The 26,089-nt window shown below is 41.5% G+C and overlaps 2 protein-coding genes across 4 annotated transcripts; one reads left to right on the top strand and one right to left on the bottom strand.

Annotated features, from left to right (window-relative positions):
• Positions 1-2,253: 2,253 nt before the first annotated feature.
• Positions 2,254-13,319, bottom strand: LOC121651181 (rho-related GTP-binding protein RhoA-C). Of its 2 annotated transcripts, none has more exons than XM_042003153.1 (5): positions 13,220-13,319; positions 10,737-10,892; positions 7,525-7,645; positions 7,304-7,434; positions 2,254-3,077 (listed from the first exon to the last, which is right to left on the bottom strand). In XM_042003153.1, exons 2-5 carry the CDS (start codon positions 10,890-10,892, stop codon positions 2,904-2,906), a joined length of 582 nt encoding a protein of 193 aa, XP_041859087.1. In that variant the 5' UTR covers positions 13,220-13,319; the 3' UTR covers positions 2,254-2,903. The 2 variants fall into 2 exon arrangements, with proteins under 2 accessions (XP_041859087.1, XP_041859086.1); XM_042003152.1 differs by having other exon boundaries at positions 13,189-13,293.
• A 687-nt stretch (positions 13,320-14,006) lies between these two features.
• Positions 14,007-23,462, top strand: tpx2 (TPX2 microtubule nucleation factor). Of its 2 annotated transcripts, none has more exons than XM_042003139.1 (17): positions 14,007-14,104; positions 14,612-14,747; positions 15,923-16,036; positions 16,164-16,281; positions 16,700-16,762; positions 16,888-17,013; positions 17,453-17,562; positions 17,665-17,813; positions 17,970-18,141; positions 18,974-19,115; positions 19,265-19,487; positions 19,583-19,678; positions 20,488-20,658; positions 20,746-20,892; positions 20,967-21,078; positions 22,001-22,167; positions 23,279-23,462. In XM_042003139.1, the coding sequence occupies exons 2-17, from the start codon at positions 14,636-14,638 to the stop codon at positions 23,387-23,389; spliced, it is 2,133 nt and encodes a 710-aa protein (XP_041859073.1). In that variant the 5' UTR covers positions 14,007-14,104; positions 14,612-14,635; the 3' UTR covers positions 23,390-23,462. The 2 variants fall into 2 exon arrangements, with proteins under 2 accessions (XP_041859073.1, XP_041859072.1); XM_042003138.1 differs by having other exon boundaries at positions 21,983-22,167.
• Positions 23,463-26,089: the final 2,627 nt, after the last annotated feature.

The following is a 26,089-nucleotide window of genomic DNA, read 5'->3' as shown; positions in this document are numbered from 1 at the left end:
GTGGTCCAAGTCATAACCCAAGCATGTAAAGAAACCAAAACAATTATATCCAAGCTACATAAAAATAGAAGAAAAACAAAGTATATGAAAGAAAAATGGGAATCAGAACTTGAGATAAAAACTGCAGGTCAGTCATACTTCCACTAGCTCACGGATCTGAAGGGAGAAAAATCTGATGTACACTTCTTTATTACACCAAAGATCAAGAGTACAAAACATTCTGTTAGAGAGACTAGTATTAAAGCAGATCACGTTCATATTTTCAAAAATCCCATCAAATAACACAACTTTGGAAAATAATCCACAATTCAGTACTGATACGTGGTTATAAGATCCCTGTCTAGTACCGTGTATCTGTGTAACCCATGTGGAGGAAACATACAAAGACAAATGCTTATTCAGTAAATTATTAGCTGGTAAAAAGTAAAAAATGGGAAAAGCAGGATTCTCCTCCACAAGATCAATGGGTGCATATTACAGAAGGAATCTGTATGAAGGAAAAGTTTACTTGGACTTTAATTAGACTTTATTTAAACAGAACAGTGACGACCGGAAAGACGGCCGATTGTCTAGCAAGACGATAGAAACATAGATGCTACAAAAAAAGTAACCTCAGCATATTTATACTGAGATTTTTTTTTTGTGTGTGTATTTATTTATGTATATACTCGCTTCTGTACCTATAAAACCTAAAAAACACTTTCAATAAAAACTAAAGTAACAAAAAGCACCAGAGGCAGAATTTGGTCATTCTTAGTTAAATTTATTTCCTTTAGAGTACAGTAAAAAAGATGACTGCAGAAACATGAAGATTAACTGTATTATAAAAGTATATTTCTCCTACAAATAACCAATCCTCTAGGAGCTGCTTGCTTTAAAGAAATCAACATTATTCATGTTTTCATGCGTGAATGACACTGACCTATTGTTTAATAAGTGTGCAAATAATACAAGGTTAGCCAGTAGAATATCACATAAAGTTAAAGGGACATGAAACGCTTTACACTGCAGAGAAAGTATGAGTGAAGCAGCCGGCAGGAAAGAAAACACATCAAGTTTTTTAAAGAAAGGCAGAGCTGCGTAACAGCCACACAGCACGTCTCGCATGCTGAAATTCAGCTTAACGTAGGCTTCAACTGCACTCATCGTCACCCTTCACCAGCTGTTTCCAGTAACTTTTTCCCTTCTTTCTCACAGGGTTTGTTTATGACACCAACATTCAACTCTTCACATTTGCCCCAATCACAGCAAAACCTCTGCAAAATAAAAGCTGAAGGCAGATTTTGTGTAAAGAGCGACAGCTAAACAGGACCAGATCAGAACATGGAGGGCTCTGACGAAACGCTACAGATCACACCAGTTTGCTCAGATAAAACATTCAGATCTCACTCTGAATGAAACTTTGCTGCTGTTTGAGAATCTTACAACATATTCTAACTCTTTAATTCCCAGCTGCAAACATGTAAGAGCAGTAAAACCTTGACTAGGCCTTTCACACACTCTGCAGCTTCAGATATTTGTTTACTCGAAATCAAACTGAAGGATCAACACAAATATTAAATCTTTTCACCCCTCTGCGTCACACATGGGCTTGATATTCTACTGATTACAAAAAGAGATGTTGCATCAGAACAAATGATTTTCATAACTAAGTTTTGCCTTTAAAAGGAAAACTGAGTTTCAGTTAATGCCGTAGGCGAGTCTGACGGAGGACTTTATTCATACTTTTGTATAAGTCAGCATCATATCCTGAGTTATTGAAGGACGCTGGCAGAGAACAAACTTTTGACATTATGTTCGATTGTTAACTGAATGTTTACTAAGTGGAAGCACATAGCCAAGCTAACATGAAAGTAACACACTGCTCCTTGTTGCTATGATTCACTCAAAGTCTTTTTACTGTTCTGTGACAGGGCAGCTTAAAGTAAATGTTAACGAAGACTGGACAGAATTTCCTCTCGTATGTATACAAGTAACTACACAATACATGCATGTTTTTTCTCCCATAGACAACTTTTAATCTAATCTACTTAAAACTTGAGTATATTGCTGGGACGCAAGGATGAAGTAACTTTTATGCAGGGCTGCCATATTTTGATCTTTTTCAAACACCTAATGCTTACACATGAGTTGTTTAGGGAACATCAAGACGTTTTAGCGGCAAAAATATATTTCCACTCTGACATGAATAAACTAATATTTTCTATCCACATACAGTATGTGGTATGAAAAGGTCAATAAATCAAAAACCCGTTTATACCCTAAAACTGGCCTCAGTCAGACTAAAAAAATGGTTTCATCACTGCGAGATTTTCTTTTTTTTTTTTTTTAAATGCAAATAATAAAACTTGTACATCCAAAACTACATTGCCATGAATAAGAAACTTTGAGTCTGCAGGAAAATAAAGGAAAAATGAAAAACTTGCATAATAACAATAATAATAAAAGTTATTACTATATGTAGACCTGGTGCAAAGCATAAATACAGCACTGCCCTTGTTGAGGGTGAGTCATGTCTGAACTGGTTAACTGAGAGACAAGCGCAGTCATGCTGCGAGCCATGGAAGACGGTTAGTAATGCAGGAACACATGGATGGAAACGCCTCCGATCACTTTCACAAACCAGAAAGCTGCAGGTCAGGATGAAGAAGACCATCTGACTCTGAGATGTTTCCCTCTCTGTGTTCTCTGGAGTTCAGGTCTAATGGATCCGCAAGAAAAGATTATAGTCATTTTATTTAATGGCTAAAATATATAACTTTGACTTGAATGATTATTCTCCCTTTTTATTTTTTCCCTTTGGCCTTGTTTGACTTTTTCACTCATCCATCACACTGAATTAAAATCATTGAAGTCACACATCAGAGCCACCCTCCCCTCCCCCACCTCCGTGACTGGAGGCTCTATAGCAGGACGCAGCCGCTCTTCTTTCCCCGCCTCTTGGCCTGCAGCGCTGCCCTGGTGGCCATCTCGAACACCTCCCTCACGCCATCCTTCGTCTTGGCCGAGCACTCCAAGTAACCAAAAGCGTTGATGCGGTTAGCCATGTCCCTCGCCTCTTCCGACTTTACTGGCTCCTGTTTAGACAAAGCAGAATTATGAGGCAAAAAGAAAAAAACTCCACTTAGAACAAGAACAAACAACCAAGTTATGCTTCAAATTATCATCAACAACAATCCTGTTGGGTGTTCTCACATCTTGACTACTGGCCACTGAACACACCACAAAGTCCACTTCCAGCTGCCAGTTAGGTTCTGCTGCATCTAAGTTTGCTTATTGTCACAACTTTGTTCTTTGTGTGGACTTTGAGTGACAACTTATGGCCTTTTGACTGTGGAAGAAAATCAGAAGAGATGGAGAAAAAAGAAACACAGCACTAAGTGGGTGAAATGGTGGATTTAACTACCTCACTGACAGACCCGATGCAGATTCAACAAACCGAATCCGTGTAGTGAAAGGGAGAAAAGACTGGATTAAAATGTGTAAATAACAGTTGTCTAGGCCGCCTAAAACACACCTAAAAAAGACAATATAAACTACCACAGTACTACATGATACATAAAGGAAAAACAAGATGATATGAAAAAGTACAGTAGTCATCAAACGTAGCTGCAGAGAAACGTACCAACACACAAACATCAGCTACATCTAGTCAGAAGCAGATGGAGAGACGAGCCCATTTGTGAGCGTGCACGTGTGAACTTGCATGTGTGGCCATGCAACAAGAAAGAAATGTGTGCTTGCAAGGGAAGAGCCGTGATCACACCGCACCCCGAAGCATCAGTGGGGGACGGGGGGAGCCTGAGGCCCCAAAGGCCCAGCAGGTCCACAGAGCACCAAGCCCAGGACAGCCAAAGCAGACAGAGCAGTGGCTCACTCAGACCAGAGCAGAGGGGCCCCCAGATTTGAGGCCCCCAGCGCAACGGGACAGGGGCACCAGGCAGCACAGGGCAACGGTGAGCAGGCTCAGCGGGCCGCACGGAGGGCAGGCACCCCACAGGCCCAAGAGCAACCCATTCCCCCCCAAGAGAGCCCCGCCCAGGAACCCTCCGGGGCCTGACAGCCCCAGGCAAAACCACCGCAGGCCACGCCAACCCAACACCAAGGCTAGGCATCCCAGGGACAAGAACATGTCCGCAGGTCCCCCCCCAACCATCAGGGCAGCTCAGAGAGGCCAGGGGAATGTGACCCGACCCTCTCCATATACACACACTCACACAACCTCATACATTCTCCCTGAGATCTCTCCAGCCCCCTGATGCAGCATTGAGAGCGCCTCCCAGGGCAAACAGCGCCCAGCAGCATACCGCACAGAACTCCAGGCCGGCACCGAACCTCCACCCCCCGCAGTCCCGAGCGCGTCCCAGGACACAAGGGCGTAGGAAGACCCCCGCCCCCCTGCCTGAGTTGTGTGTGCATGAGTGTGGGCTACTTATACTGCAATTAAAAACTGGAAGGAGCCATGAGATGGTGGTGGTAGCATTTACCTGCCAGGTCGCAGGACCCCCTCAGGGCTCCCTCAGTGTGTGTGTGAGAGAGAACTCTCTCCCAGGCAGCCAACTCTTCAGCTGGCCGCTGTAGGCGCCCCTGCCTCCCCAGGACCACCCAAGGGCAGAAGGGCAAAGGCCCGGCCCGGCCAAGAGCCCAACACACCAGTGCCCCGGACGCCCACCCACCCCTGGCAGCCCACGCTACCACACCAGGGGACCTGAGAACCCCAGGTTGCACACACATATCCTGGTCAGGCCCTAGGCACAGCGCCCCCACCCACCTCGAAGGAGCCTCCAGCGGGAGGGGAGAGAGCGAGGAGGAGAGCAGACCCATGACCCATTCCCCCATGAGCTCTAATCCCCCCCCCTTCCCCACCAGCCCCCACCACAGCAACCTGGCCACCCAGCCACAGACTGTTTGCCGAAAAAGACACCTTGACTTTATTCTGGACTTCAGGAGGAAAGTCAGGTTAGGCAGCTACACAACAGCACACGGAACAGCAGGCTTCCTCCAGGAAACCGCCCTGCCACCATTTCATTGCACAATAAGACGCATGTCTTCTTCTGCTTCTTCCTCCTGTTCTTCTTCTCTGGTTTGTTCCTTTGGCTGGTGACATTTCAGCTATCCTGCTCAACACTGACCCTGCGGTTTCTGGTGTTTTGCTCCATTTGCTGCATCAAGCGACGGATCCATGAGGCCCCTGAAAAGGCACCAACTACGCACAAAAACAAAACACAAGATGGGCCAAAGCGTAAACGCATATGCAGGTGCAAGCATCAATGGGCCTTTAGTCAACAGTAAACATAGTAATAAGTAATAGGCTGCAAAAAAAAAAAAAAAAAAAAAGAGGCTGCAAAATACTTTACAGGTGAAATTAATCCACACTGGTGAATGAAAACATCTGAAAGTGACATCATCTCGGCAAGAAATGCTGATTGGATGGAGGGGACACAGGAAACCAGTTGTGTGTAGGCCTGTCGCGATAAGTCAATTAATTGCACAGTAAGAAAAAATGAGCGCAATAAGTTTGCCTTCTGCGATCATTTTTTATTTATTTTCTATCTTACTTTACCATAGACTGTGTATGACACTATGGAGTATCCCGACTGAACGCTCTGGTTTCTTGCGGGGTGATATCTCTTGTGTCATACTTGACAGCAGCATGTTGCAGCACAGGACCGTGGTGAAGCACTTAACCTGTGCGGGCTGGTACGCCGCATTTGTTTACAGGGATGCCCACTCTCACGCATTTCCCATGAGACTTGCGCATTTGAGTGGCTTCTTACGCTCTCACGCTAAACCTCCGATTTCTCACGCTGAAATACGCATCAATCTGCTAATCGAGAGGTTTGGGAGGATTCCGAGTGGGCCGCGTTACTTTTGGGCTGGTGTCCCAGCGTATGTGGAAAAGGCGCAGTGTCAGTGGCTTTTAGTCAGTGGTGATATTTGCATTATTTTCAGTTCAGTCCAGTTTCAGTCCAAACTTGTGGTGAAAGATCCTGCTCGCCGGTCAGTGGAAGGAGTCCTTCAGCAGCCGACCCGCCTAAACAAGCAGCCAACCCGCCTAAACAAGCTAAGCTTTTTTCAACATTTCCTGGGGTGCAGCAGCTAGTAAGACAGAAATTAACAAGCTAGTTACTGAATCGCCCAGGTTTAGAAAAATACTAGATAAAATGATGATAAGACAAGTATGGCCATTTCTTCCCACAGACAGGGACGTTGTTCTTGTGGTTTTAAAACCATTTTGTTTACAATATACAGTAAACACTCAGCAGACAGGCAGCGATGATTCAGCTATGATGTTTGTCCATGTCTACAAGGTAAATTTATATGGTAAAATAATAAGCAGTGAAGTTACTTTTCAAATGCAGTATTGAGTAAAGTAATTTCATTACAATTTACAGAAGTAATGAGTAACTAGTAACTAATTACTTTTTAAGAGTAACTACCCCATTGTCAGTAGGTCACGCGAGAGTAGGGTTACGTTACCTGAAAAGAAGACATATAAAAATCGATCTTCAAGTTTTATGAATCAACATTGGCTTATTTAATTTAAATCAGTTCAAATGAATAAATTGATTTCTTTAAACCAGCCCTATCTCATAACCAAGGCCATCTTTATGTAGAACAGCTATTCTGTTTTCAGATCTCCAGGCAGTTCTTTGCCATGAGTTGTCATGTTGAACTTCCAGTGACCAATATGAGAAAGTCTGAGAGCAATACCACCAAATTTAGCACACCTGCTCCCCATTAACACCTGAGAACTTGTAACACTACTGAGTCACATGACACCAGGAAGGGAAAATGGTTAATTGGGCCCAGTTTGGACATTTTCATTTAGGGGTGTACTCACTATTGTTACCAGCAGTTTAGACATTAATGGCTGTGTGTAAAGTAGGTTTACACTATTAAACATGCTGTACACTGACTACTTCATGTTGTATCAAAGGGTCATTTCTTCAGTGCTGTCACATGAAAAGATATAATGAAATATTTGCAGAAAAGTGAGGGGTGGATTCACTTATGTGAGATACTGTACATACAAGTGTAGCCTGATCGCCACCATGTCTCCTGATTGCTCATTCTCTTCACCATCTTTATGATTTGTAAAGTGTAAGACAGGATGTCAGGAAAGCTTTATGATGACTCCCTTAGTTTTGTTTAAAAAAGTTTATTGTCCAATAAATAAATACGCAGTCGTCATTTGATCCTCCTTTGGTAGACCAGTTTTGGCATTAAAAGTATGTAACATATATACCCAAAATGTTTTAAAACATGTAACGGAGCTTCATGAGGCAACACCTTCACTGACCTGTTTCATCTTGGCCAACTCTCTGCGCGTGTGATCATCATTTCGCAGGTCTTTCTTGTTCCCCACCAGAATAATCGGAACGTTGGGACAAAAATGCTTGACCTCTGGAGTCCACTTCTCTGGGATGTTCTCTGGATGAAGCACAAGGTGGACATTTTGAATGTGGAGCAGATGTAAATAAAGTGTTTGTTAAAACAATATTACCAAACAGGAAAACTCACCTAAGCTGTCAGGGCTGTCAATAGAGAAACACATAAGGATGACATCAGTGTCTGGATAAGAGAGAGGCCTCAGGCGGTCATAGTCTTCCTGACCTGCTGTGTCCCACAGAGCCAGCTCCACCTGTAAGAACAGAGCATGATGGTACTATATGTCCGAGGACAGTACAACATAAATACATCTATACTGTATGATTCATTATAAAGATTAAAAGTCATGGGCTCAGAGGAACAGACTATCAGTGTAGTTTATTCATCTTTTTCAAAGAAAGTCAGTAACTTTAGCAAACATGGCTATAATACTGAAAACACACTGTTACAGTGCATCATATCAAATGCCAACATGAGCACCAACAGGAGGTGTTACGCTGCAGCCCACATTAAACCACGGAGATCATGGCATGTGGCATCCATCCATCCATCGTCTACCACTTATCCGGAGTTGGGTTGCGGGGGTAGCTGCCTATGCCCTGACTTCCCTCTCCCCGGCCACATTCACCAGCTCATCCAGGGGGGATCCCGAGGCGTTCCCAGGTCAGCCGAGAGATGTAGTCCGTCCAGCATGTCCTGGGTCTTCCTCGGGGCCTCTTTGTGATGGGACATGCCCGGAACACCTCACCAGGGAGGTGTCCAGGAGGCACCCTAACCAGATGCCCAAGCCACCTCATCTGGCTCCTCTCGATGTGGAGGAGCAGCGACTTTACTCTGAGTCCCTCCAGGGGGGCTCCCCTTTATCTCTAAGGGAGAGCCCGGCCACCCTGCAGAGAAAACTAATTTCGGCCGCTTGTATTCACGGTCTTGTTCTTTTGGTCACTACCCACAGCTCATGACCATAGGTGAGGGTAGGAATCAACCGGTAAATCGAGAGCTTTGCCTTTTGGCTCAGCTCCCTCTTCACCACGACAGACCGATATAGAGTCCGCATCACTGCAGACGCCGCACCGATCCGCCTGTCGATCTCACACTCCATCCTTCCCTCACTCATGAACAAGACTGTGAGATACGTGAACTCCTCCACTTGGGGCAGGACCTCATTGCCAACTTAGAGACAGCACTCCACCTTTTTCCGGCTGAGGACCATGGTCTCGGATTTGGAGGTGATGATTCTCATCCCAGCCGCTTCACACTCGGCTGCTAATCGCTCCAGTGAGAGCTGAAGATCACGATCAGATGAAGCCAACAGAACCAACACCAGGGTCCCCAGACTCTGCTTCGTCATCGGAAGACGTGTTGGTGGGATTGAGAAGGTCTTCGAAATATTCCTTCCACCGTCTCACAATGTCCCGAGTCGAGGTCAGCAACCCCCCATCCCCACTGTACACAGTGTTGATGGAGCACTGCTTTCCCCTCCTGAGCTACTGGATGGTGGACCAGAATCTCCTCGAAGCCGTCCGGAAGTCAGTTGGGAATGTCATGATTGCTTAATGCCACAAATAATCACAATATTAAACACCATAATTAATTGATTGTAAATATACCTCAAAATCTTCACTTTCCATAAAAGATAATGTCTGAACCTCATCAGCAGATCAGTTCAACTTCTGTACGGAGCGAAAACAAAGTTAGATCTGCGTGCTGCTGCTTGTGTTGCTTTGTTTTCATCCCGTGGGAGCTGCAGAAGCGGCGTGTCACAGAGTTCCTTTCGAACAAATGGATTAAATCATCCTTTTTTGATTGTTTGAGAAATAAAAAAATAAGAACAAGGTGTTATTGTGGAGGATGGCTAGCCAGCCAGTTAAGCATGACATAAAAAGTTGTAAGAAAGAAAGAAATGCTCTGAATGTTTCGCCACCTGCAGGTTTTCATGTTGAATAAAGTTAAATGCTCAGCAGTTTGGTTAAATGACAATAATGTTGCTCTAACGCTGACATTAAAGCTTATCGTGTCATGTACGACTGGTTGGGTTTAGAGCAAACATGACGCATTCATCATCGTTCACTGAATGTTATCTTATACAGATGAAAGAGACCGAAATATGTCTTTCTGACGGATAGTCCTGCTGCTCAAACATAACCAACTCGGCATGAGGTCGACGTCATTTAGATTAAAGGCCCATTTATGCTCAACGCAGAAGACGGATACGCAGACGGACGGACGTCTTATGCGTCGTTTACGTGCGTAATTTTGTCCGTTTTCAGGGAACTTAGCTTTCCGTTGCTTGATGCAGAAGACAGAGCAAAACAACCAGAAACAACAGCTGTAGAAACTGTGCAAGCTTTTGAAGAAATACTGTATGCGAGTATTTAGGGTGTGTTGGGCGGTCGGAAACAGCTTCATACCGGTGCATTACTGCTGCTAAACGCTGTCTGTAACTGACGTCGGCTCACGGGAACTTTGAACTCAGCACTACACACTAGTGGAGGAACTGACATGGCAACAAAAACACGCATGGAAGTATGAGGACGTGCCGTATGAGCAACGTCTGAAATGGATGTCGCTATTTACGTACATAAGGGAGCATAAATGGGCCTTAAGTGTGCAATATTTTGTAGAAGAAAAATTTAATTCCAGACATGTGGTCTTGTTTCTTTATTTCCACTGATTCAGGATTATTTATGTCAAACAGCAGCTATTCTGCTAAAGGACAGCTGAAGTCTAAGCTAGCTAGATGTTTTTCCTGTTTCTAAATTCTCTATTTAGGTTAAAAAGAAATGTTCAAAAGCATTTTTAAAAAATAAGCCTCCCGGGTCCAGATAGAGGTCCTGCAGCCTTTTCCATTTGTTTTCTCACTGAGAAATCCAGATCCAGAGATCTAATGTAGGATTTATTTATTCTTCACACAGCAGAGGGGGTTACTGTACTTTATTTTTATATTGTTTTGCTATGTTGCCATAAAAAGATATAAATAAATAAAACTTAAAGCCCTATAAGGAGTGTTAATGTGATTTTACACATTTATAGTGTTTTGGAATTAATTAATGCAGAATAATTGTAAAATCGTAATTTTATTTCTTTGGCAATAATCGTACCAAGAAAATCATGACATGGCTACCTCTGGTGAGTTGATCAAATCTACTTAAGTGTCATTTGACTGCCGTCTCAAAGGAACAAATTAAAACATGGTTAAAAGATATCAACAATCTACACATCAGCCCATTCTTCATCTTACATGACAGAACTTATGTTTAAAAAAGCTTTCAGATCCTCAAAGTACATGTTTTCTCAGATGACCCACACCGTCAGTCTGTTAACTTAACATTTATCCTCATAATTACCTGTTTACCATCCACCTCAATATCTGCCACATAGTTCTCAAACACGGTGGGAACGTAGACTTCAGGGAACTGATCTTTGCTGAACACTATGAGGAGACACGTCTTCCCACAGGCTCCATCTCCAACTATGACCAGTTTCTTTCTGATTGCAGCCATCTGAAAGACAACAGATGAAACAGTGTGATTTACACCAAAATTAGAACAAATAAATAAACAAAACCTTCCTTTTTAACCAGAGTGCAGCGATACTGTAAAAGGAAACAAAAAAAACCTTCTGACCCATGACGTGGAAAGGTTGAACAGGAAATACTGGTGAGCGACCAGTGTGAAAACATGATGGAAAATCAGCCAAATGATCTCTTTTGGAAGGTGTATGCGTGACAAACATTTCCTTAAAGCTGTGAGCAAAATGATAACACAGTCTGAAAGTGTCATCACAACATATTACAAGTTCCTGGCTCAGCTATTTGGCAACACTGGTGTTGCTGCAATTCATTACAACCAGCAGCGTTTTCCAGTCTAACCACAATCAGACCAAACGCTATATAGCAACAATGAAAAGTGGTGAATTACCAACGACACGATGAAGCTGGAACAAGGACAGCTGTACAAATGGTTTCTAGCACTCATGTCTTTATACTTTTCTTCCAAGGAAGTAGGTTCACCTACGCTTTCTTATCATCTGGTCAAATGGTCTTCAGGCCTTCTGAAGGACGTTCAAAGTTTTTCTTTGGACATTGTCTTCTCTTTCACTCATTTCTGCTCATTCTTTGTACCTGACCATTTTAAATATTATTTTTCCCTTCTTTTTGTTTAATTATGTGGCTTAACACTGACCAATGAATCATTTAAGTGGAAAAAAAGCTTCTAACTCAAGGGATGAACCAGTGTTGTGTCAACACATAACAGACAACTTAGCCAAAAAAGTTTTAAATTGCATCTTTAGGATCTTTGTTACCTGTCACAAAGACATATTTTGTTCCCATTTCTTTCATTTGATCTTAGAAAAACAGCTAAGAAAGCTGTTTGACAGACAGAAAATATGATTTTAGCAGCAACAAGGTGATTCCCGAAGAGCTGGTTGCTGAAAACTTGGCATTTCTCAGCATGTTGTGCTGTATGTCCTTAAAACCATTGAATGAACTGGACAAGCAGAGGGCAAAAAGAAGTAGTGTCTGGACTGAGACAGATTATCTACAACAGATAAGCAGGATGTGCAAGAGTTGTCCTGAAGAAACAGGAACAAATCCAGCAAAAACCTGACTCAGGACCTGAGAGATGCATCTGGACCTTCAGTTGATCCATCTAAATGAAGATAAATCTAAATGGAGAGCATGGAAGAGTGGCTGCCATGAAGCCATTCGTTAGGAAGGAAACAGGAAGAAAAGGATGAAGTATGCCACATGACAAGAACTGGACCAAAAATCAACGGCAACAGGTCTGATGAAGTGACGAATCAGAGCATGGACCTCAACATTATTGAAGCAGTGTGGGATCATCTGGACAAAAAAAAAAAAAAAAAAAAAAAACAGAACAAAAAGCAGCCAACATCCAAAGATAGGCTTCAAGTCCTTCCACTAGTCTGGATTACTATTCCTGAGATTTAACTTCCATGTGGGCAATGTTGGCACCACACTATGTTTGTTAGAAATAAATAAATGAAAAAAAACACACTCAGTGAACCACAATAAATTTACATTATGAAAATAACGCAACACAATAATAACATTAAAAGCATCACGGTTTTTCCTTCATTCAAAATCCAATGTATTTTATACTGCTTTTAAAGTTAAATATTATAGGTTTTACCATATTGATCAACTCATGGGATTAGGATAGTCTCATCAATCTTTTATTACAAAAAGATAACTGATAATAGAAAGAGGGATTTATCTTAAATTATTGTTCTGTATATAATCGTAGCAGACCGTTCTCCTGCTAAATTACTTTCAGATTCATTGCAATCTTTCTGTAGCCCCTTCATATGAACTTTTTGAGGTTTTACAGAAAGATCTAAACCATAAGAACACATTCCAACACAGTATCGCCACAGATGAGGACATAATTAAGGGTTAAAGCTCATTTAGCAAGTTTACGTTGTATTTTAACTTATCTTGTTCACTAACATTAACCTGTACCGTAAACAGCGGTTTTAATTAACAGCTAAATTTTGGGAGGAAATATTCAAGATATTTAAAAATGTCGACCTAATTTTACTTTATTTGTCAATTATGTTAGTGTTTGAAAAATGTTCTTTACGGAAGTGAAATGTCAGCTAACAGAGCCTAGCCCATCTGAAGAAGCTAACTGTTAGCTTGCTAACTTTACATAGTTTTTGGTACCGCTGGTCCTCTGTCAAGCGAAAACAAGTCACTTTCAAACCGTCTGATACTAACAACTCCACAGACATGCAAAGCAAATGAACAGAGAAGTGTTCCGAAAAATAACTTACAGAGTTTTGACGTTTTAAATTAGATACTCGCCTTTCTTTAGTTTTCCTGTTGGACCCAACAGTCCCACCCCCGATACTGGATAAAGCACCCGGCCAAAATCTCTACTTCCACCCAATGAGAGAAGCAAAGTTATGAGTGACGAGCAAGTTGACCAATCAACAGCCATTTCACAGCCCAGAAACGTAGTTCTGTGTGCGCGTGTGTGCGCGTGTGTGTATCAACAAGATGGGGACACAGATGCCATCACTCATTTTTTAAATCTCTGTGCAAATGCAACGTTATTTATCCAACACTTAAGTTTTTAAATTCCTGAAAATCGCCAGCTCTTCAGCCTAAATTCTATGGCCTTAAAATAAGAACATGTTTTTAGTTCATAGTATCAATTCTAATTATTGTGCATACACAGTTTAACAATAAAGTGCAACAATTCATTGTCAAAAACACCCAATTTTTTGTCGTTTCATAAGTACAGTATGCATAAGCAGTTAAAACTTCACCTTTTCAGTTGATTATCTGAATTGTTTAGCAGTTTACAAAGCATTACAACTAAACTTATATATATATATTTTTTTTATCGTTCCCTTTAAATAACTTTTTGTCGTTTAACATGACACAGTTTTAATTGTATTTTTTTTATCAATCATAATGCATAAAGATAAAGCAAGGTTGACAATTCTTTACGTTTTTTCTGTTCACGCACATATGGTTTAACCATAGATTGTATATAAAAGATTTAACTCGTGTCACGTGGTCAGTTAGTAGGAAGTTGAACTATGTAAGCCAATCAGTGGCGAGCTGTTGCCCAAAAGGTTAGCTATTGGCTGTTTTAAAATGGAGGCAATTTAAACCGTACTGTAGCGCTTCCCTCGACGGTTGCATTTTTTATCTTCGTCGCTGGTAGAACAGAAGTCCACGGTAAGATTTTCAGCTACTTTTAACGTGTTTTGTTTTGCTTTGTTGTTTTTTTTGTGTGTGTGTTTTTTAAATCAGCAAATATATTTCCTACTAATATGCTGATTTCGTACTGATAGAAATACGTAGCCTAAGTGAGCGCTTATTCTTTTATTCGGTGTTTTATGTTAAGAATTAGGCAACAGTTTATTCAGTCGTGTCAATTGTCCGTTTATAGAGATATGTGTTATGTTAACTCAATCTCTGTTTTCTTCGGTAACTCAATCTCTGTTTTCTTCGGTAACTATTTTTAGCTCTAAATTATGAGAAAACTTGAATTTGGACGTGTTTACTATTAACCGTTTACAAGCCATTTGGTATCTTTAGCATAGCCAGTTTCCCCAGTTGTTTCATCAAAACATATATATTTTTATTTTATAGCATTAGTATAAAAAATAACAGCGATATTCTCAGTAAACAAGGCAGTGCATTAATTAAAGATTTGTCTGTTTGATTTGTGTTTGAGGTTAGCTGACGAACAAAGAAAGACTGACTATGGCCGAAAGCGACTCTGGCGATACCTCCGAGCGCTACGAGTTCGACGCCCCGACCCACGTCGTGGATTTCAAGGAGCTGGTGAATTCACAAACCGATGATACGTGGTTTGGTATGTGTCACATTAGTGTGTTTATCCAGCTAGCATTTAATGGGCTAGTTAGCCTCCTATTATCGACTGTTTAAACTGAGAAACGGATACGGAAAATGTCTTAATCTAACTGCATACTTTTTATTGTCATGGAAAAGTTTCTCTCATACAGGAAGTGACCTGTGTTATGGATTATATACTAACAGAGGCCATGTGGTGCGAGTTTACAAACATGTTTGTATTGTACCTAGTGTTTCTTCACACTGCAAGATTTGACTTATGAAATAAATGGACTGTTTTTCGGAAGTTTGGGTGGGGTTGTGCATGGATCAGGTTGCAGCAAACCTTCTACCCACACAGTGAAAAACGGTCATTAGGCTTTCTTGATTTATATTTAAACTAATGTTTTATGCATCCACATCTCGAAATGGAAGTTTAGTGTGTATGAATGTGGCCAGTAATGCAGTGCACCACATGCACATGCTTTCATACTTTTGGCTCCTTTGTTTTGTTTTTTTTCTCCTCTCATTAGTTTGGATTACTGATTTGTTTTTGTTTTTTTGTTTGTTTTTTTGCCAAACAAAACAAATGGAAAGGGTATAGGTGATGGAGGCTTTCACGTTTTTTTTTTTTTTTATTTTTATTTTTTTTTATTATTCCTTTATTTAACCAGGATAAAAACTCATTGAGATTAAAAATCTCTTTTGCAAGAGTGTCCTGGCCAAGCAGGAGCAGCACAGTTACAACAATGGGTTACAGCAACATACTTCCACACATTCACACATAATAAATACAATACAAGATCAATACAAACAAAATTAACTAAAACAATTACAGGCAAAAGATTTAGTTTCAAATTCAGTTAAGAACGACTTAAAAGTGTTGAGTGACACTAAGTCTTTTAGTTTAAGGTGTTTTAATGTTTACTCCGGGTGCTGTCCTGCTAAAGTGAATCGCTGTCATTCCCAAGCAAGCAGGGTGCTAAAAGTCAGCAAAATATTCCATTTGTAAAACTTTATTTGCCATTACATATAGTTTGATTAATATGGTTCCAGCTATTTTTAAATAATTTGATTTATTGTTTTTTTTTTTTCTTCTTTTTTTTTTGCGCATGAGTTAAATAACTGTATTTTAGAAAACAAAACATCCCCTTAGGCTATATGAAGTTAATTTTGCCTATTGCCTCTAATGAGTAGAAAATGTTGGGGGAGCAGATGGTCACCTGATCACTCCTTCAAGACCTGACAAGCTGTTAATGCAAGATGATGAAGGTAGAACCAGCGTGATCCCTGACAAGAATGTGGACTCTGGTCAGTGCTTTTTTTCCCCTCCATAAAAGCTTTATGATCATTTAATCTATTTTTTTTTATTATTTATTTATTTTTTTAAGTCATTTTTTTGTTCATGAAAACCCATCTGGACTGATTGATATTCCAGGCCAGAGCATATCCACATCTCCACCCACGAACATTGTCACATCCTGGGGCTCTAAAACTCAGAATGGTGGCCAACCACGGAAGAAGACTGCTAAAGAACACTCTGCACAGCCATGCAGGTACAGTCCTTTGTTATGATTGCTGCCTGTTTTATTTATCTGATGTATTTTAAGCCTCAAACTGTTTTTACTAACTTTGTCCTGCCATATTTGGTGACTGTATACTTTTTAAATCACAGTTTTTGGTTTTGCACCGCTTTATCGCAACATGCAATTTACAGGGAGGATCTAGCCGTTGTGTTGTCTGTGTCTCAGAGTCTTTGGCATGTTCTTGGAGCTGTATTGGTTTGGATTTGAAATCAACATTTTTTTTTTTAACTAAAAGCAAAGGAAATAGTTTTTAAGATGTGAGTTTTACATGATTATATGGAGTGACTGCATGGAAAATGCATTAATGAATGTTTGTTTCAGGGACTTGCCTTAAAAAGATCTAAATACAAGTGTCTAATAAAATCTACATGTGCTTTATTAATTACAGGGTTTCAAAACGTAAAGAGATGACCACCCGCCCAACTGCACCGCCGTCAAAGAAACAGAAAGAGTAAGTTGTTTGACTGCTCTGTGGCCACCTTCCCTCCTTTGCTAACATTTCTGATCTACACAGAACATCATGCTTCAGTGTATTAAAACCAGTTTTAAGTTTCTAACTGTAGTTGTATAATTTAGAACTCCTGTTAGGAAACCCAGAAGTGGGCAGCTGAAGCTCAGATCTAGTTGTCGCAGGCGTCGCCAACTTAGTGCAAAGGTTTCACCAAAAACCCACCAAACAGCTTCCTCCTCTACAAACACAGAGTAAGTCTTCTAAGTACCAACAACAACAATTCAAGTACATGTTAAAGTCATGAATGATTTATGTAGGAGCAAAAAATGGTTTGGACAATCTGAAGAATTCAGTTTTCCTCCAAATTCCTAATTTGATGCTTTACATGCTTAATTTGTGGGCGTGTGTCAGTTGAATACATAGTGTTTTGTTATAGTTAAAACTTAGTGAGAATGTCCTCCTAACCATAACCATCAATTCAAGAGTTGACAAAAATGAAAATGCAACATTAATAAAGAATGGGATTTAGCTTCTTTTCCTGTTAAAAGTGCAGCATTTTCTTTTTGAATGTTGATTTGTCTCCTCTGTGGTTGTGGCTGTTGGCATTTTGTATAAGCGTCTCCAATAAAAAGTAAGGTAGGGGGAAAATCAGATAAAATATTAATGTCTACAATAATTTCATCCCAACAGGCGAAGCACTTCCGAGGACCTGGAGATGGAAAGAATCAGAAACCTCCAGAGAGAAGTGGCTCTGCATCGCAAGAAGAACGAGGCCAGCTACAAGGCAGCTCTGGCTGGCAGTAAGTGCATGTCTGTCTGAGGCTGAGGCTCGCTTTAATGATCTCAGAGTTGGGTTGTGGGTTGTTTTAAAGTCTCTAAAGCAAGTCTAAATCTCATTTAAGATCCACCACCAAAGAAAATGCTGCTGTCTGCGACTGTGCCCCAAGAGTTTCACTTCAACACAGACACTCGTATTAAGGCGTCCGCTTCATCAAACACATCGCACAAGGCCGTGGACTTCATCCACCAGCTTCGCAAACCCTCCTCACCAGTGAGTAGATGACGTCCACCATCAATCCCTGGTGCACATCTACTCTCTCACACACCTTTAACAGAAATGTCCATTTGTTCCAACTCTCCAGGTCAGCTCACAGGAAAAGTTAACACCAAACACACAATTAATCCTGTCTGTTTGCTTCATTTAAAGGTAAAGACTAGAAGAGGAGCCACAGTACCCAAGCCCTTCAACCTGTCGAAGGGCAACAAGAAGAAGGAAGACGAGCCGGGAACATACGTGTCCATGGCTCAGCAGATCGAGCAGTTCCAGAAGCGAACGCCGCCCCGCTACCATATGCGCAGTCACAGATCCCAAGAAAGAGGTGTGACAGATGCTAAACTTATTTTATTTTAACTGTTTACATTCAATAACCAATTATGTTTGAATGGACATATTTACTATGTGTCCATTCAGTCACAGAATATCAGAATCCGTTTTATCCATCAAGCATGTGAACACAAGGATATTTTTTGGCTGCAGATGCAGCAATACATAGAAAATGACTACAACATTTACTATATGCAGAGCTATTTTAACGTTTTTACACATATACAGTAGAAGTTTCGCGGCTGCAAAACAAGACAAGTTTGTGTTGGTCCAGTTGTTTCATCCTCCACGAGAAGTTTCGTTCACGATGGGGCGGGAGAACCACAGGAGGAATGTCTTGTGTTTTTTATGTGCAATAATCAGCTGATCAGGTTATTTTATATTATTTGGACAAACGGAACTGGTTTCATTGTGGTGTTAAATGTTCTGAGTAAAGAAGGCCATGAACTTGAGAAAAACATGAGGAAATGCTTATGGAGGTCACACATGAAGTTGGATCTCATTTTATTTTTTCATGAACCTCAAACCAGAAGTCTGGGCTTTTTGAGTCGCCCCCTGCTGGCCAAAAAATAGAATACAGATTTAAGACACTTCAGCTTTAGGTTTATTTTTCAGAAATGTGTTTACATCCATCTCTTTTATTCAAAGATGAATTCAGTCGTACCAGTTAAAAGGATAAAACACCCCCTTTTTTCTGTGCTGACATTTTATCTGCCACAAGACAAATGAGGAGGCGGGGTCATGTGGGAGGAGTTGGGATTACAATGAAGTAAAATATTTTCTTTGTTATGCTTTTAATTCTGTAACTTAATCTATTTTTGTCTCAGGGCCATCTCCAGTGAAAGGTAACCCCCATCTCAAGCTCACACAGCCTCACTCCCCTCACCTGATGACACGTCAGAGAAGCCGACCTACAACTATTAAGAGCAGTGCAGAGCTGGAGGCTGAAGAGGTGGAGCAACTTCAGAAGTAAGGACCTTCACTTTGCCTCCATCTTCGTGATGACTCATGAAGTATCTGTCTACATATGAGAGGGATAATCAGTTCATCTGTTCCATCCTGGTTTAGTGTTTCTCTGCCTGCACCAGATACCGTCAACTAATTAATGTTAATCTCAGGTTTAAAATCAAGGCCCAGGAGCTGAACAAGAAGATACTAGAGGGTCCAGAGGAGCTGAAGAGGCCAGCAGTGAAAGAACCCACCGTACCTGAAGGTTTTGAGTTGGAGATTGAAAGAAGGCTGCAGGAGAGACAAGCCACCAAGAAGCCTCAGGAAAGCGAAGAGAAGCCCAACAATTTTAAAGCCAAGCCTCTGCCCAAAAAGGTCCTGGAGGGAGTCGTGGTGAGTTTACCCTCAAAGCTTGCTTCAGTGAAGAGATCATCTTTTTTTCTCATTAATCTTGATGTGTATTAAAGGGAAAATCTTGCCTTCAACAGGGACTGCCAGATAAAAAAGTTCCATATCCAACTGTGCCAGAATCTCCAGCGTTTGCCCTGAAGAAGAGGGTTCGCTTGGACCGCAAGGTCGAGGAAGTAAGGCAATGTTTCTGTCATTCAGCTCTGCTTTGTTCCTTTCTGTCATTCATTACAGACCTGTTGACATTTACTTTTGATTTAATGACATCAGCTGTATGTATATCTTTAAATGTTGGGGACCATGCACAAAAAAAAACAATAGTCACAGAAAAGAAAAGATTTATTCCATTGTACCAGATTAGGCAGCAGCTAATTTCCCTCTGCAGTCCCAGGAGAGGTCAAGCAATAAACACGTCAAAGTAAAACAATATAAATACCATTCAACAGGCAATAAAACTATACACATTCAAAGTGATTTACCTAGTCCCCTTTTAAACTACTTATGCAAAAAATTTTATAACTATCAAAATCCAATGATTTATAACTGCTACCATGTATGTAAAAATCACAACTCTGACGGTGCCCATGGACTAATGTTGGCATCAAAATCCATTTCTAAAAAATGTGAAAGTTTTCAAGGCACGAGGAAGTTTATTTTATTCATTAATCACCCAAAAAGCAGATTGACCAAAAACAAAGCTTCTTTCAGGAATTCTGCTCTCCGCTAGGATCTCGTCTTTTTTTCAGAGCAGAGTTGAACCGATGTTTTTACTGGTGGAGAAACCCGTTCTCCAAACATCTGAGGACATAAGTTCTCAACACTTTGGTCTTAAATTTGGAAAGACAATTGCAGTGATTATACTGTAGCGGTTTCCTGTCGAGTACTTTTAAGGCTTGATTATCGAGGGATCTGACTAGTTTCAAGTTGTCGGACTTGCTTGAGGCCAGCAAGGCAAACTGTAGTCAATGTGTTATTTTGTGTTCAGGTTAAACCGCCATCGCCGGTGAAGGCCCCTCCAGTTCCTCACTTTGGCCTTCCATTCCAGCCCCGGCTCCCAGAACACCACGTAGAAGTGTGTCCTTTCTCATTTGAACAGAGGGAGCGAGAGAGACGAGCTTTAAAAGAGAAAAGGCTGGAGGAGATGCGAAATGAAGAGGTGGAGTTTCTAATCTTGAACCAGGAATCTTAGATGTCAAAGTGAAGGAGCATCTGTTGAATCGCTTTGTTACCTGAATATTTCCAGGTCCCACAGTTCAAGGCCAAGCCGCTGCCAGACTTCGACACTGTGGTCCTCCCGGAAAGGAAGAAGCTGGAGCCCACGAAGCCTGAGCCCTTCAGACTGCTCATCGATGAACGAGGAGCTGTGAAGAACAGCTGCTGGGAACAGATGGTACTGGCACTGCTTACCTGAGCATCCTCATCCTCGGTAATGATTCTGAACCTTGACTGATCTGCGTCTTCCAGGTGAAAGAGGAGCAGAAACATCAAGAGGAGGCTGCAGTATTCAAAGCCAGACCCAACACTGTTGTTCATAAAGAGCCTTTCAGACCCAAAAAGGAGAGCCGGAGTGCCGTGGGTAAGACGAGTTACTGACTGCAAGCTAACAACATGGTTATTTACCTGTCTTTGCTTTGATTATGAGCACTTCATTAAGAACAATAAGTAGTAACGGCGTCGGAATAAATCTGTTTAATTTTAATCAGGTACACCTGAAAGAAGTTGTGAGCCCTGCAGTTTCTACAGTAACCTGAACTAACATCAGTTTTAAGGACAAGTTGCCTCGGCAGATTGAAGTCTTTGACTTGAGATCCTGTTGTTTCGTACAACCATCTCAAACCATGATACTTCCACCACCTTGCTCCACCAATTTTTGTGAAACCTGACATTTTATAAGATCTATGTGAAACTATCAGATTCTGAAGGGTTCACAAACTTTGTCCTGATACAAAGAAAACTGAACTGTCATTAAAATGTTCTTGTGGTATCAACTGCACTCACTTGGCCCAGCTTTCAACATATTGAATACGTCTGCAACAGATCATGATGGATTTACTGAGATGATTGTTTTTTTATTAATTTCTTAGAAAATAGTTTTGGTCCGTTCTGACAAACCTTTGAAAACACACTAACTTCCGGCCGTCAGACATTTTTCACTGTTTTCTGACGTATACGTTGTAGACCGATTAGAAGATGACATGATAGGCGCTTTCAGATCAAACTGTTCGGATGAGTTAATCTTATATCTTCTCTGTTTGCACTCGAGTTGTGTGTACAGCCATCACTCTTCATTCACGTGGTTCACTAAACAGCTTGGCAACAGAATCATTAAATACCTTTAAATGTTCTGAAAGCACCAGCGTGTGTCCAGATGTCCTGAAGAGCGCTTCAGCTTTGTGTGCTGGGGCTGAAGCGCTGCTCAGTGCTGTGAAACTCACTGTGTTCTTGTCTTCACCATCATCCACCATGGCACTCTTGAGAAGACATTAATTCTTCTACAGTGGTGGAAGCCTTTGAGCTGGCAACGGAGCGCCGGGCCCGAGAGTGGCAGGAGTACGAGCGAATGGTCAGCGAGAAGGAGGCGCTGAGGGCGCGTATGGAGGTGGAGCAGAGGCGAGAGGAGGAGCAGAAGGTGAAGGAGGAGATCGCCAGGTTGCGGCAAGAACAGGTGAGACTGGCAGGTTTGATCCTTCAACTCAGTCTTGATTTCCAGGTGTTATTCAGTGCAGACCATAATAACTCAGAGGGGTGTGGGTCAAAGCAGGTTCATCACAGCCAGACTCGATTCATGTTGAAGTGTTAAACAAAACCCAAAATTCCACCGAGGTAACAGTAAAACAAGGCTTCTGATCTTTGTTAAGCAGGATCGTCGTCTTTATTTTAGATTAATTTGTCATTTGAGCTCATACATAAAACGTACAAACCATCAGACATCATTTGTAAAAGGATGTTTCATGAAGTAAAAATCATTAAAGCAAAGTTAGATGAGCTGCACACAACCTTCACACTGCTTCGTACAGAGACTTTAGTCAGAGCATCTGCTGACGAACATTTTCCCATTTCCCAGTGACAACACTGCAGCTGTGCAGCCAGAGCAGCTGCACCCCGAACCAGACAGGAAACACATTGTCTGCTTTAAGCGGACCACGCAGGTCCACTGGAGAGGTTAAAAAACACACACCACTTCTGCAGGACTTTGTTGTTTTTTGGATCTTTTTTAGGCTTGTTTAGACAATCAGAGATTTTCTGCCTCACATTCAGCTCAGCACTGCTGTGTTGGTGCTACAGAACTCAGCAGAGGTAAAAGCTGCCATCAGTCACCACCTGACAGCAGTCAAATATTTAAACCAGATATAAAACTGTATTGAACTTGACATTTATGTGATGTTGCCCTGTGGTTGGGTTGATGAAGTTCAGTATTTAGCTGTTACCATCTAAAGAACCTGAGGATCCTGTCCACTGTATAACTTTCCTGTTATTTAAATGATCTCTGTCCATTCTCTCTCGTCTATCATGTGGGTATTTTTTATTTTCCCTTTGGGTTCTGTGGTATTCTGCTGGTATTTTATTCCACTGAAGCTTTGCAGCAAGAAAGTAAAAGTTCTTTCAGAGCAACAGAAGTAGTGATGGCAGCATCAGGATCTATCGGTTGTCTTGAGCTGTGCTTATTAAAGCTGCAGACTCCTCTTGCTGTGGGTTAAATGTCTGAGTTATACAAAGGCCAGCAGATTGTAGCTTTCTGTGTGATGCAGTCTGACCGTTTTCCTTCCTCTCCTCAGGTGCACAAAGCTCAGCCCGTCAGACACTATAAACCTGTCGCGGTGAAGAAGAGTGAAGTTCCTCTCACAGTCCCCGAGTCGCCCAACTTCTCCGACCGCTTCCGTCTGTGAGCAGCCAGCCTTGCTTTAGTGTATGACCTGTATATTTTACCACTGCAAACATTTGTACTTTTAAATTTATTTTTTTTTGCAGTTAGTTTTTTATGTTGTTTTTTTTTCTCAATAAAAATAGCCATATTCTACTGTTGTTGATGGTTATTTAATTGAAATTCTGACAATGTTTTTTTCTTTCTTCAATAACACATCTGTTTTGGGGGGAAAAAACTTCCTGTTTTGTTGATGTGGAAAAATCTAATCATTGCATTCTTACATGTAGAGCTTTAAACATTGTAGTTGGTATTGTGTTCCTATTATGCCCTTTACTAAAGAAACCACTAACACGGAGGAATGAGGTAAACCATCACTCTTAACACAATGTTGAGGTTTAATCACGACCAAGCACAGCTATTGATCCTGAAACATCAAGACAGACTAACATGAACCTCTGTTTGAAGCTTCAGGGACTGAATGAGTCTTGTGTGTACTGATTTATTAAATTTAGACATATTTTTTGTTAAGACTGGAATATTTAATGAACTTCTAGTAGGAGCCAGTAAGGGTGCATCCAAATTCCCATCACAACTCCTTCAAAGTAGGGAAACATCAGACAGTTCAGTGGTCAAACACAGGAATCTGTATGAAGGCTGTTAAACACTGAGAGCCACTTTACCTGGTCCACCTGTTTAATTACGAGCCAATCACATGGCAGCATCTAGTCATGTAGACGTGGTGAAGACGACTTGCTGAAGTTCAAACTGAGCATCAGAATGAGGAAGAAAGAGGATTTAAGTGGCTTTGGATGGTTGTTGGTCTGAGTATTTACTGGGACTCTCACCCATAACCATCTCCAGAGTTTACAGAGAACGGTCTGAAGAAGAGAAAATATCCAGTGAGCAGCAGTTGTCTGGACCAGAATGTCTGGTTGAGGTCAGAGGAGAATGGACAGACTGGTTGGAGATAATAGAAAAGCAACAGGAAGTCCAACCAGCACTGGTTCCAACCAAGATCTGCAGAATAGCATCTCTGAACACACAACACGTCCAACCTTGAAGCAGATGGGCTACAGCAGCAGAAGACACACCGGGTTCCTCCTGTCAGCTAAGAACAGGAAACTGAGGCTACAATTCACACACACTCACCAACACTGGACAATAGAAGATGGAGAAACGTTGCTGGTCTGATGAGTCTTCATTTCAGCTGAAACATTCAGCCACATCTGATGCTACTTCCAGCAGGATAATGCACCATGTTACAAAGCTCAGATCATCTCCAGCTGCTTTCTAGAACATGACGAGTTCACTGGACTCCAACGGCCTCCACAGCCACCAGATCTCAGTCCAGTAGAGCAGCTTTGGGATGTGGTGGAACGGGAGATTCTCATCATGGATGCAGCCGACAAACCTGCAGCAACTGTGTGATGCTGTCATGTTAATATGGAGAAAACCTCTGAGGAAGGTTTCCACCACCATTTCCAACCTGGTACGAGAAGGTCGACCTGATTTAGTAGATTTAGTTTATCAGAGTCTAAACGAAGCCATGAAAGTGAGAGCAGATGTTTGTGGTTAGATCATCAGTCTACATTCAGTAAGATGACTGACAGCATGTCTGCTGTCTGAGTGATTTCTCTGTTTGTGGCACATAGTGTAAAGATGTTTTATTTAATCCACGTTGACCGTGAGTTTTCCGAGTCAGGGACAGCAGAGAAAACATTTTCCAGTCAGTTCATCTTTATTCGAGTTGTGTTCAAAGCACAGTAACACCAACATGTATTCTTAGACTTGTATAACCTGACAGCTGACCATCAGCACGTTTTAGAAAAGGAGAAAACATGAAATCTAACAAGCAGTGATGCTGAGTCGGGGAATATGGCTTTAACTGGATCAAAGATACAAAAAATAAATAAAGTTTACTTTGGAGTGTTTCAGTTAAACTGCTTTGGAGACAGAAAAAGGCACGTTAGTTTAACTTGCTGTAGTAAATTTCAACAACATAAAAAGGTTTTCCAATCACATTTAGAAAAGGTCCAACCTGAACCGCTGGTGATCTCCTGAGTCTGATTTCTGATCCACACCACCTCCAGACCAAACAGGGGCCCCGATGCTGCTCCAGCATCTGCTGTAAACCACGTGTTTCCACGTGCACAAGAAAATCTGCACCGAATGTGGTGAGTTCAGAAGCACAAAAATAAAGAGAAAATACACAAAAGGCACTCAATCACTTAAAGATGACGCCTCAACATGCACAAATCTGGAGTTAAATTGGCACCAACTGTTAACAGACCAGATGCAGCCAGCTGCTTACGCCTACTCACACTCAAAGCTCCCAAATCGTCCCATGATGCAGCTTTATCTCTGACTTCATTTACCTAAAAAGTCACGAGGCTGGAGCTGGAAATGGCGCCACTGGAGCTGCCAGCGTTCCGGTTAGAGTCAGATTAGTGGAAGGTGATTACAAACATGAAGCATAAAAAAACCCACGGCGGGCTCCGTATGAATGGTGGATGTGGTGAGCTGGGACGGGGTGGTAGACGGAAAGCTCAGCTGGGGCACAGGTGACCTGGTGGTAGCATTAGCCTGTGCATGTGTGAAATGTGTGATACAGTATGTTTACTCTCTTGGATCATTTTGGACAAATTTCATATTACATTAACATAATTTAATTTAATATTAAAGCAGGAACCAAATCAGCCTTTCACCACCTGAAGAACAGATC

Source organism: Melanotaenia boesemani, chromosome 13 (assembly GCF_017639745.1).
Source record: "Melanotaenia boesemani isolate fMelBoe1 chromosome 13, fMelBoe1.pri, whole genome shotgun sequence".
Taxonomy (NCBI): domain Eukaryota; kingdom Metazoa; phylum Chordata; class Actinopteri; order Atheriniformes; family Melanotaeniidae; genus Melanotaenia; species Melanotaenia boesemani.
This window is presented reverse-complemented; position numbering and strand designations above follow the sequence as displayed.